Raw genomic sequence first — 12,795 nt, 5'->3', positions numbered from 1 at the left:
AAAGAGGAGCACTGAAAGCGCATGACATCATGCCTCAGAATGGCCTTTACCATTTTACTGACAAGTTCCACAATGTAGCATAGCAGTTTCCACACAGCTATTCTTGAGAGATCAAGATCCTCTGTGAAGACAGTATGGCTGGAGATCCACAGCTTTAAACAGATGGTAAGTTGAAACAGGTCTAAATACAATACGTATATTGTATTTCAGGACCCTAAACACATTATGGTAATGCTCCAGAATACTACTTTTGAAACCATGTTCTGCCTGACACACTACAAGGAAAGCCTCCAGTCTACAAAGCTTACAATTACCAGTTCTGGCACTCCTGTCTTCAAGAAAATCCCATACAGCAAGCATGGAAATGCCATTTACTTCCCTCTGATTCTTCCCACAGTTTGCCCTTTTGTACCAGGAACCTTGCAGGGGCCTTGGAACTGACTACACTTCACCTCCGATTGCCAGAGGCACCCAACATTAGGGAGAGACATCAGAATCTCCACCTTATACTCTATAAGGGGGAAAAGCATGGGGCTCTGAGAGCATTCTGCTTGTTTATGTTCAAGCAAATGCACATACAGACAACTTACCAGGCCATGTAAGTGCCATTTGCTCATAACGGATTTGTATACCTTACAAGATACAAAAAAGTTTTTTGAAGCTTTTCTCTTTTTTTAGAAGCTTACACTCCTTACATAAAGCACAAAAATTGTGCTTTGAACTGTTTCTCATTAAACCAGAAAAAAAGATTTCTTGTCAAAGGTTCTCTGTTTCTTAACTCTCCCTCCCTATTGCCTCCTTTATGTCTCATGGCGTGGCCACTTTTGCTGGGCTTTTTCTGTGTCAAACATCATCCCAGCTGCAAAGAGATATTGTTATAAACATGTCCTTCAATTGAACTCCAGCTTAAGTGCCAGATGTAAGGAACAATAAAAGGGGCCTTTGTGGATACCAACCACATCTCCTATTTCCTGAAGCTAGCACACTTATTTTCACTTGAAAGGGAATAATTGGGATTTTTACATTTTCACATGAATTACAGACCTCTCTACACTGTTTCACTACCTGCATATAAATGCATTTTGAGAATAGTTTCACAGATCATGCTGGAAAGAAGTCTCCTGCAAAACTGATGCTAACATTACCAAAAGACTAAGCATTTTGCAACACCAAAACAAAGCAGCATTACAGGGACACACACAAGAAAAATTCCAACCAAAGCATGTCTGACAAGACATGTGACACATCAGTACTTCTCTATTCTCTCTACACAAACTACTAAATCTGTATCAATTACAAATGATCATATTTGATATGTATGCACATAACTATGCTCTCACCAGTCATAGGAGAAATATTTCTTAGAAAAACAGTAAATAACTGATTATTTTTGAACTGTAAATTTCTCCTTTAGAAAGCGTTTTTAAGGATAAACCTCTGTATTTTAAACTGATGTACTAACCAGGCACAGATGAAGAGTGTGGAGGATATTTAGATGTTAAGATTCCCATTCTATTCTCTCCCTCTTACTATGGCATACCTTCTATGCTTCTAATTTTTTGTCCCTCTCTCTGAACCTTGTTTTCAAGAAGAAAGAACCTGTCTGATACATTATGTATGAACATCTCACTCTAGCTATCTGGATTTTATCTGTACCATTCTGAGACTCAGCAACTAAACCACCACTTTCCCCTTGGTGCCAAGGCATTCTAAGGTCTCTTGGCACCACTTACCCTACAGGGCCTGACTCCACCAGAAAGAACATTTAAGTCTGTGTGGCACAATGTATATTATGTACATTCCAATCTTCAAGAATGTTAGCAAAAGGTACTAATAGCAGGTCTGTAAAACAAAAATGAGGGCTCATTTCTGACCACTGATTCTAACAGGCCTAATGAAATCTTGATTAGAAGGAATGAAAGCTCTACTAACCTTCTCTCTGTGAAAGATTCTTCTTCCCCCTTTTATTTTTTTATTACAGGATACTGCGAGTATTAGCAAATTGGGTTTCTCTTGTTTCCATCTTGAAGCTCTGAGGTTGAGGTACTAGCCAGTAGTACCAGAGAATCACAGAGATCTGAAGTCTAATGCAGACATGCACTTACAGCTATTCATATACTTAAAACAGCCATCCATAAACTTCTTCATTAAAATAACAATCATTATTACTCACAAGTATCAACATGACATTATTTGTAAACATGCTCTCTCAATCCATTTTAATAGGATGAGTTACCTTCTCCATCAGGAAACCTAGTTCTCAAAATGTATGCACCATCCATAAAAGGACTAATTTATTTTAGTGATGAGCAAGAATTATTGCCCTCTTAAAGTCGATATTAAGATGTATTAACCTGAAGCAAGCAAGTATTCAACCTGATACTAGCAGAAAAGGTAAACAGTACACTTCATTCAGCACAAAAATAGCTGCAGAAAACCCTAACAACACATGCACAAGGTGAACTACACAGCTTATCTGGGGAACTTAAAGTACTAAAGGGATAAAACCCAAAATTATACTTCATTTAGCTTTCTGACTTAATCATTACCACAGCATGCCCATTCTCATTTCTGTTAATTTTAAGGAAACAAGCTTTCTTGAGTCCTACACTTATACATGCAACTATGCATATAGCCAGTTTAGTTAAATTATTACTTATATCAGAAAGAAAAACTGTAAACAAACATAATTCCTTATTATTTCAGCATCTCCAATGTAAATTATAGCTGGAGGTTGTATTAACTGTTCAGTGACTCAGACTAATATGCTTGACAGGAGTCAGTGCCAGAGGTCCAGAAGGAGGGTAGTCATAGCACAGGAGAAGTTACAGGAGGGCCCTTAGACAGGAATTATAAGACAAGTAGATGCACAGTATTTTACAAAAGATAAATCAAAGCCAGTAAGCTGGAAAGAATCAGTTTTAAAAGGGCAAGCCTTCAAGGTATTTACTTATATGTCTCAAAGTTCATGTCAGGGAGAAAAGATGCTTACTTGTAAAGGTAGTATTCGGCTTGATCGACTTCCTCTCGTGAAGAAATGTTGTCTACAAACTGATTAAAAAATAAGAAATAAAAGCTTCAGAGGGAACATTCACAAAACATATTAGAAGCAAATGCCACTTCAATAAATAAACCACATTTGTTTGGCATTATTTAGGTGTCTGACAGTGCTGGAGGTCTTCAAGGCTTTACTTGCTCCTAACTCAGGTTTCTTCTTGACTGCTAAAAGTCAAATCTTTTTAAACTGAGACAACTTCCCTCCTCATCTAAGAAATGATATGCAGCTTGAAAACATGGAGACCATCTGAGAATTATGTTCATATAGCTCAGTACCCCATATTTTTGCTGCTCCTCTCTGATTTTTTTCCTCTTTAATCCTTTAAGAATACATTCAGTTCCTTTATTTTTTCCCAATTTTGAGTAAGTCTCAACATGCCTTACTTCTCTTTCTAAAAAGTATTATTCTCCCCAAAATTTTCTGGTTGTGCCTATTCATACTATAAATTCTGAAGGAAGGGAGTAACAGCATTTTGTATTTCACCACACATACAAATAATGGTATCAAAAAAATCAGCCCACATGCTGTAAAGCACAATTTTCCTCTCATTTAAAAGCTTGTCTACTCCAGGCAATCTTCCAAAATTCCCAGTGCTATCAACTTTTTAAATAAAAGCCAAGTTTTCAGCCAGACTTTGTTTTATAGTAACAGTGAATCCTATTTCCCTGTAGGTTTTACTAACATAAGCACAAAGATGCTGGTACACTCCAGAGTCTTCCCAATATAATACCTTTAGCTCACAATACATAAACAGAATGTTCTCAAGGTCAGTACTTCTCTTTATCCTAAGCATTAGTTAAAAATAATAGTTTCAGCTGACTGGTACTTGTTCTCCAGTTTCTTAACCCTGGTTGCATGCTGTATACATGTAGGTCTCATCTTCTGAGTGTGGCCATAGAATGCCTGCACACTTTATTTGTATTTTAGAAAGTAAGAATCTGATGTGAGCTCCTGGTACTGGAAAGTGGGGCTGTCGCACAATCTGAAAATGTCACTTCTCCAGGGAAGAGGTCAGCCCAAAGCAGGAACGTTAAGGAAAGGAATAAAGCTGATTAAGCAATAAAAGAGAGAGAAACACCCATTCTGCCTGTGGATGCTGTCTCAGAAGCAATGATCAGGAATGCCTGATCTGTATAAATGCTTAATTTTTTAACTGTACAAAGTGTTCTGTGACTCCTCAGTTAATGGTGCCAATGATCCTAATTAATGGTGTTACTGAGGTACCAGGATAGTGACTCTGCTTTTCTGGACAATTTTGAAGATTGAAACTAGGTTGTTGTATTTTTTAAAAAATTGATCAAGTGATATATTCTCCTTCTTCAGTACACTCATTTAAAGCACATCTCACACCTCTGCTTTCACTCCCCCTCTCCGGATTAACCCATCCTGAGGATGGAACTGGTTACTAATTGCAGTAAAAATAATGGCTTCGCTTCTCCCACGCTAGCATTTGTCCTGCCTGGGTTTGCTAAGGCAAGGAAATAAAACTACAGAGGCAAAATATATCCACCTCAGCCTCACTCTGAAAGGAGCCTGGAAGTGGAGGAAGATGCATGCAGACAGGCAGTGTGCTAATTACTGCATTCCCTTAGCAGCATGGGTTCTTATAAAGTGCCTGAGGGAGCACTGAAGTTCTCACTAAGACAGAAACCACAGGAAGGCAGGAAATCTATATTAGGGAAATACATAGCCCAGTAACAGTGAGGCCTGATTTTACTGAGAAAAAAACCCTATTTCTGTTTTAAAGAACCTACACTCCAGATACTAACGAATGAGTGCAAAATAGCAATAAAACAGCTTTACACAGCAATTTAACAGTATAAAACGACATTTACAATCTCAGAATCCCAGCAGAGATGATACCATTTATCCCCTCTCAGCTCACTTGATTTCATAAGCATTCCACTGTCATTTCCATCACTTTATGACTGGGCTTTATTTCCTTACCCGGGCTATTGTCAAAGAGCTCACAGGCAGCTTTCTTTCATAGGTTCTGTCCATCAAGTGGGCTAAGTCAGCTGAAGAAAACAGAAAAAAGTGTGTTTAATCAACTAACATTACAGGAAAATCTGCAGAGCCATCATATAACCTAAAACAGAACCTCTGTTCATTAAATCAAATTCTGGTTCCTTGTTAACATCTCATTTTGAAACTGTATGAAAACAATAAATTCAATTATTGTTAAATACTTTATCATAAAATTATACATGGAAAGGTTCTCAACATTTTTTAACTTATTAGAAAGAAGAGGGGAAAAAGGCAAACTACCCTATAATGTATTGAAAGAAAGCAGTATAACTAATATTACTCATCTAAAAAAACAACTGAGCGGATGTCCTTAAAAGTCATACTTGCTTTCAAACTTAGTATATGCTGGACAGTGCTTTTGGCATGGGTCTGTCCTTTATTTTATGGTAAAACAATGATACACAGAAACAAGCAGTACCATACTGATAGACCATAGCCACAAACAGCAATCCAAAGAAATCCTGCTAATCAAACTGGGCACTGTGTCAGTACTTTATTAACTCCATAGCATTCTCCTTCAGCAGTCCTATAACAATATTAATTTTACCATACAGGAACATCAGGATTCTGACTGTTGAACAAGTAGCCAACCATTGCATTTAATAAATTTAATTGGAAGTTAATTTAATTTATACTTTTAGTTTTGTACTGTTCCTGGAAGATAATGATGACTCAGGCAGAGTAAGCTGTTTATGTATGCTTAGTGTCAGCCATTTGATTCTTAGCTGAGACATGAACTGATGATATCTAATCTATTAATATTTAGAGACTTCAATCATACTCTTTTTTTTTCTCTTCTGCATTTTCCAGAACCAGGAACCTAACATACTCTCTCCACATCATTAGCATCTTGTTTCATCTTTTACATCCCAAGACTACAACTCTTGCTAAACCAGCCTCTCTTTTGAAATCTATGGATTTGTCCTGTTGCCCATCCTTCAAGAGATGATTTGGCTTGATTTACAATCCATTTTCCAAAAACATCATCCAACCTCCACAGCTGTCAGCGAAATGTGAGGTAAGCAAAACTTGCAGCATCACATCAGAACTGCCTAAGCCTTCTATTCTGGCCAAGTTGTCAGGGGTAGGAAGCAGCATCGCACCAGTTAACATACTGTGTCTCTGAGGGATGCAGTCCATGTACATTCTTTCCAGTGTGATAACATCACTTTGTGTGTGATATTCATCATTTTATAAACACACCTCTACTGCCAGTAAATACTGAGAGGCAGAGTTCTAACAGTGCAAAAGGCATTCAATGCTACACTGACCTTATAGGTACTCTCTCAAAATACAACACACATGCAAAGATTTTTGCTGCAGTAAAATGATAAAGCCTTGATTTTGAATAAAATGGTTGACTCTCCGTATAATGCTGCTGTCTGCCACACAGCAGTATTTCGTGTTTACACCTTTCTTCCTGAGGCATTCTAAGGTGTTCTTCAAAACACAAAAAGAGCATTTATCTCTGGCTGAGGGAAGGCGAGTATTTCATGACCATAAAGACAGAGGGAAATCTGGGGCAAAGTCACTGAGGGAAGTACCAGCTTCTACAAAATACAACACAGGAGGACACTGAGTTGATGTGGTCCACCAAGGCCATGTTATACCAGATAATCACTGAAACAATGGACGAACTTTTTTAATGGTAAAGAAATTTCTGTGGGAATATCCTTTCAAAAAGTGTCTGTATTTGACTCTATACTACCTTTACCTCCAGCACTCACACAGATCATGATGAAGCACGTAGGTAAAGACTCTGGGGGCATTCCCAGTAGTTCTAGAAGTTAAGAGTGAGTGGATGCTGTGGTCAAGTCAACTTGTCAGGAACTAAGAACTGGCTAGATCCTTGCCTAAATATACTAAGCCAACTGTCATCCAACATTCTTCAATATGCATTTCAAGATAGATGGAAAAAAGTATTCACTCTGAAATCTGCTATGTTTTGTGACATAGCAATGTGGACCTGAGACAGACAACTGCACAGGTTGGGAGTTCATTTATCTATTCCAGTGCTACCCTCTGAAAACTGGAAGGTACTACCCAAGACCATTTTTTGGGCCATGCTGAACACCTGAGCTTGGCACCTTTGTCTAGATGCTCATGAAGATGAAGACCACATTTCAGAAAACACTGAGTACCTAAAAAGAATATAAACCAAATGAATACAATGCTATGAGTGCAAGATCCCAAGACTGTTAGCCATTCATACACAGGCTGCCTCTGGGAGAGTTCACATACAGGATTTCAATGATTGACCTTTTATGTTGTCTGCAAAGCTGGAACTCCCTATCAGAACTTTAGTATGGAACGCAACATGAAGCACTTATCTATCAGGTCCAGTATAAGAGTCACAATAACATGAAAGCTGGTTAAATGTTAAAGAAGACAAATCAAATTAATGAGAAATTTATCTTTGCTTTCAGAGAAATTGCCATATCTGCTGTAGTTTCAAGAGAGAATCATTTGCAGCGAGTAATTACTTCCTGGTTTGTTTTCTGTGAAGAGAACTTATACGTGGACTTTTTTCCTCATATTCATGAATTGAAATAATTCACCTACCTTTTGTAAACCAAGTTTGCTCCACAAGCTGCTATTCAATAACCAAAATTAAGGCTTCTTCTTAGTTAAAAACATCCCAACAGAAGTACCAGAATGCAAGAATGTGAATGCCCAAGTTTCCTACACTGTTTGTAGTAAAACTTATGTGTTCACGCTGGCATATAAACCAAATAAATGTTTTAATGGCCAAAGCAAAATTCTATGCACATTCTAACAGATATATGCTACAAATGCTTTTTATCTGATAGCCACTACCAAGGAAGACACTAGCATATATAAACTGTAGTACACATTGCCTAAAAATACATTTCTACAAGATATAATTTTACAAAACTTAATAATTTCTCTAAAAACGTATTTCTGCATATTGCAGAATCTCATGGATTTAAACAAACTAACAAAACAAACCGTAAGTCTGAGCTGAGGTCATTTAACTCCTGGACATTACTTCACAGTTCTGTCTAGAATATTGATATCTGAGATTTCATGGTCACTTTTCATTTTTTCATTGCAACTCAGTGTCTTACTGCCTGCAACAGGGTGATTCAGGACAATGACTGGAAAAACAGTGACCCTCACCTTACAAGTCAGTGGTTACGTCAACTAATAGCAGTTTGGTGGCCTACGAAATCAATAGTTTCAGTTTGATTCGCAGTGTATACCTACCCACAGCACACAGCCACACCAACAAGTGGAACATTTGGCCACCATGTAAGGTCACTACCTTGTTATTCTTAGAAGTGGTCCATCCCAAACAGGGCTGCCACATCCAGTTATGGGGCAGCAACAGGAATGTGGAATACAACTGTGACCCAAAGTTTACCTGCCCTGGGAATGATGGGCAGAGCTAATAACTTAACTTACAGGCTAATATTTCATTCTCTATGTAAAGAAAGCCTTGATTAATTTTAAAAATCCGATTAAAATATAAAGGAAGGCCAAGGCAAGTACTCTGCCTTACAAATTTATGTGTTTCATGTTTCTCAATATTTCCACATCCCTGTCAGCTTCTGGAAACAACAGCTTTGTACCAAAGAAGGCTTTGAATAGAAAGTATTCAAGTCTGTAAAATCAGCACTGCCACCTGGTGTTGCAGATGAAGCATTTTGGGTACCACGAGTTTTTCTAATAAAAAAAGTCATTTCCTATGTCACCTGGATTCTGCTATCCCCTGGGACTCTGGTAACTGCTATTCTTCTCATAAAGATGCTTACTGTCATTTAATTTTATCCTTGTTAGTGATGAACCAACCAAAACACTGGAGAATAAAAATCCAGCCATGCCTCCCATTTTCTTGACACCTCATTTTTAATGAGTCCAAATGACTTCTAGACAGATATCTTCCTACCAGCAAGCAGAATATAAATTCCAAATTAACACACTTTCAATTCCTACCTTTTTGAACAAATGTGCTTCTGTACACAAAATATAGTCTTTGTTCTTTCCCACACTTTTTTCAGTACTGAAGTTTGCTAAACTCATTCATGTTTGGAATGCTAAACTGAAACTACTGAGAAGAGAATAAAGCGTATTATCTATGGACACAGTAAATGAGTTTGAGTCTGGGAAGGCACCACATCACTAGCAGAGAAATGGAACTGACTTTAAATCAAAAATACTTCTTTTTCCTTTAAAGATGTTCTCACAACATAGTTTAGCAGAATAACAGTTCTGAAACAGTGTTGGAAATACACAATTAAAAGAGCATGTCCTCAACACAAGGAATTCAGTCTAGCTACAATCACCAGTTACTACAGACAAGATACTATGGGCAAGCATACAACTGACAGCTACAGAGCAGAAGTCTACAGGGCTGTCTCCTCTTTGAAAATGCTAATATAGCTGACACTGTTAACTTGTTTTCTCTTTTCTGTGAGCACAAAACGAAAATGCAAAGCAGGCCTTTGAAAAGCACAGAACAGACATCTGCTTTGGATCAAGATCATCGGCAGAGCAGCCACAAGAACTGTGCTTGCCAAACAGTCACCAAAGGTCTTGCCACGCCTGGAGAAAGACAAACACGAACCGTACCAGCACTTGCACATTTTTTTCTACAGTGGATTTCTATTGCCTATGATGTTTGCCAAAATAAGAAGTCTTTTTCATCTGGAAGTGACAGGTTCAAATGCATCCCTGGGCACTAGTCTGTGACTGCTGGCCAAAAAACACTGCATGAACAGTCCTACTGACAGTAAAGGGTTACAAGGTAGTAACAGTCTCTGCAGGATCCAAGCTGTAGTCAGGAGCATCCACTAGCTGTTTCTGGCCCATGTATAGTACAACATGTTGACAATACTAACCTAGCTGTTTACAGACAAATAATAGAAACAAATTAGTGAATAAAAACCACCACTCTGATCATTTTGTTTTCCAGCCTGACAGAAGTCCTTGAAATTCTCCAGCCCCATAATCTGTGTTACAATTAACACACACAGTTTAGGGGCACAGGGATGAAAAATGGAAGACAAAGATTATGCATTAAGGTGTCTCCAAAACACCTGTGGTACAAAATAATGCATATGTATCTTTAGCATGGAAAAATGTTTTGCATGTTTTCTGTTTAACAGTCACCAAAAAGATGGTGGAATGTCATTTCAAATGTAATCTAGCCAAAGAATCTAGCTATGAAATTCACACAAGAGATCTCAGTACCACATGCAGATACAGTTTAATGTATAACTTCTTGGGAAAAAAATGGTTTATTTCTCCCCAAAAGAAAAACCTAAAATTTCAATAAGAAACATAACTTTCCCTCCTGCAAAACTCTGATGAAGATGTTATTTTAAAATAATGTTTTTAAACAGGAATGCCCTGTGATACTTATAGGTCTTCTTTTGCACTGCTTTACAATTAAAACAATGTCAATGAAGAGAACAGTTGGAGACAGTCAGACACAAAACTGAAAAACTCATAAAAGCTTTGGATTTTGTGAAAGAAAAAAATTAGACTGTAGAAACCAAACATTCATTAAATGAGCAAATTCTAACTACGACAGATTTTTAACGTGCTGGGCAGATTCTGACATAGTACCTCGGAAACATTTTGTTCCAATACATTTTTTTTATTTTTAAGTATTTATATTATACATTATGAGCTAGTCTAAAATGAGTTCAGGCTGAAATTAATTAGCCTTAGTGGAGAAAAAGAAACAAAGTTTTCTCACCCAGGCTATGCTCCTCTTTTTGCCTCTTTTCCCATTTTGAGCTGTCCACATAGGCCGCAGAAAGAAGAGATCTTCTACCTAATGAAGAAAGAAATCACTAGGTAAGTCAGATATCTCTAAACAAACTAACACTTTATTAGATATTGCCCTTTTCTGTCATATTTCTGAGTCAGATGCCTTTATGGCACACCTGTCAGCAGCAGCTAATGTAACAGTTCAGATTCCCTGTATGTGGATGAGTCATTACCTTGTCATTTTTAAAACAGAAAAGCTTTCCCCTAGAAGTTTTTTTTTCAGTGAAACAAACATTCCCAAACCTGAATTCTGTATTTAAGAAAATGATAAATTTGTAAAAGTAGAAGAAACCTTGAACAACAATAAAGGACTGCTTCTTTGTGCACACAGAAATTTTTCACCAAATGCTAGCAACTGGCTAAATATACATATAAAAGCATAAGAAAAAATATGAATATGCACAAAAAGGCTTTTCTGCTGCTGTTGGAAGGTTATTTTTTCCACCTGTAAAGATTCATCTCACTGGAAATGAAAGGTAGATGCACCTCTGGAAATATTCTACTTTTTACCATCTCCTTTTTTTGCATCTCCTGTGAATTGCAGAGTTCACTCAAATTTTTTTGAAAGTTTTTTCTAAACACTCTTTGTACCACCTTTAAAATCTGCTCAAGATGCTGCTCTAGCTTTTGAAACAAATGAAAATTGTTTCAGTTGAAAGAACAAACCATGTCTGTACACCACTCACAGATGATAAGAACCTGAATGAGGAACATCTGTATTAAATTTGTAGACGGAAGACGTAGAAATACATGCAGAAGTTTGCAGAAATTAATATTAAGAAACATGAAATATTTTAAAAACAAATGTTACTATGCTACACAGAATTCTTAGCAACTACCTTAAAGCCTTTACCTGAAAAATCTACCTGCTACCACTAGAAGTTTGCTATTCTTGAGTGTGAAACAATTTTTCTCATTATCATCCTTCTGACATGCAATTATACACACACATTCAGCTCTGAACATCTCTGCAAATTTTTGTCATAAAGACCTGGTACACAGAATTCTGCAGTCAGACTATAAGAATATGTACAATGCTTTACCGAAGCATTAGAAAATAAGAAAAAGAGGTATTTTCGTTTGGTTGGTGGGTTTTCTTTTAAAGTTATTTGTCACTGTCATTATGTTAATAGAAGATCTCAGGTTTGGGTTTTTTAGGATAAACTTCTGTATGCTTATTCACAGTGAAAGATGCCACTAGCAAACACGAGGGCTTAAAGAACTATTTGCTGTAACACAAAAAACTGTCTGCATGACAGTGCTTTGTCCAGGTAAGCTGGGGGTCAGGTTTGAGTTTTTCACGCAGGTTCCAGTGCCTGAGCAGCTCCAGTGCCAGAGGAGAGGGAGGTGTTTTTTGAGACATGGCTGTACCTACCAGGAAGCAGCACTGAGAAATTTCTCCTCGGGGAAGCTGAAAAGCCACAATAGCTACCCATCACCACCACACTTTTAAGTAAACATTACTGAGTTCAGTTCTTGGCAAAGGTCAACATTTCTGGAAAGGCAGTTTTTCAAAATCATCTGTCTTGGTTGTGGTTCTGCCACCTGAGTTACTAGGTTTTGATGAACGCTTAGTGTCGCGGGTTTGGCGGCCTCCAAACAACCCGTGTGGCTTCCCGTGACCCAAAAAGGCAAGTCCTAAGATATTAAGCTATGAGATCGGCAAGGTGGCGTAGCTATAAAAAATAAATTAAGAATACTCTCCCGCACCGCATCCTAGCGATATGCCGTTCTCGAAGAAGTCCCCACGCAGCTTCCCATCCCTGGAGGCGACCACCGCAGCCAACAGCAGCCACGGCAACTCGAGGGCCCGTCCCGACAGGGCCTGTCCTCCACAGCCCGGCCAGGCCCAGCCCGTGCCATCCCTCAGCCCGCCCCGACACCCCCGCTCCGCCGCAGCAGCGAGCCTC

General features: G+C 38.1%; 1 protein-coding gene across 2 annotated transcripts in view; it reads right to left on the bottom strand.

The window, feature by feature from the left end:
- The window catches only part of MRPS27 (mitochondrial ribosomal protein S27), a 44,489-nt gene extending 32,008 nt beyond the window's left edge, over positions 1-12,481 (bottom strand). The window contains exons 1-4 of one of the 2 annotated variants that reach the window (XM_026866788.1): positions 12,461-12,481; positions 10,812-10,889; positions 5,006-5,076; positions 2,993-3,051 (exon numbers count right to left, since the gene is read on the bottom strand). In XM_026866788.1, the coding sequence (XP_026722589.1) occupies positions 2,993-3,051; positions 5,006-5,059 (113 nt within the window). In that variant the 5' untranslated portion in view covers positions 5,060-5,076; positions 10,812-10,889; positions 12,461-12,481. Of the gene's footprint in view, positions 1-2,992; positions 3,052-5,005; positions 5,077-10,811; positions 10,892-11,558; positions 11,578-12,460 lie in introns of those variants that run through there. The other variant, XM_026866789.1, reaches the window with a different exon arrangement.
- Positions 12,482-12,795: the final 314 nt, after the last annotated feature.

This window comes from Athene cunicularia, assembly GCF_003259725.1.
Source record: "Athene cunicularia isolate RWA chromosome Z unlocalized genomic scaffold, athCun1 chrZ_part4, whole genome shotgun sequence".
NCBI lineage: Eukaryota > Metazoa > Chordata > Aves > Strigiformes > Strigidae > Athene > Athene cunicularia.
The sequence above is the reverse complement of the archived record's forward strand: the minus strand, read 5'-3'. Positions and strand labels throughout refer to the sequence as shown.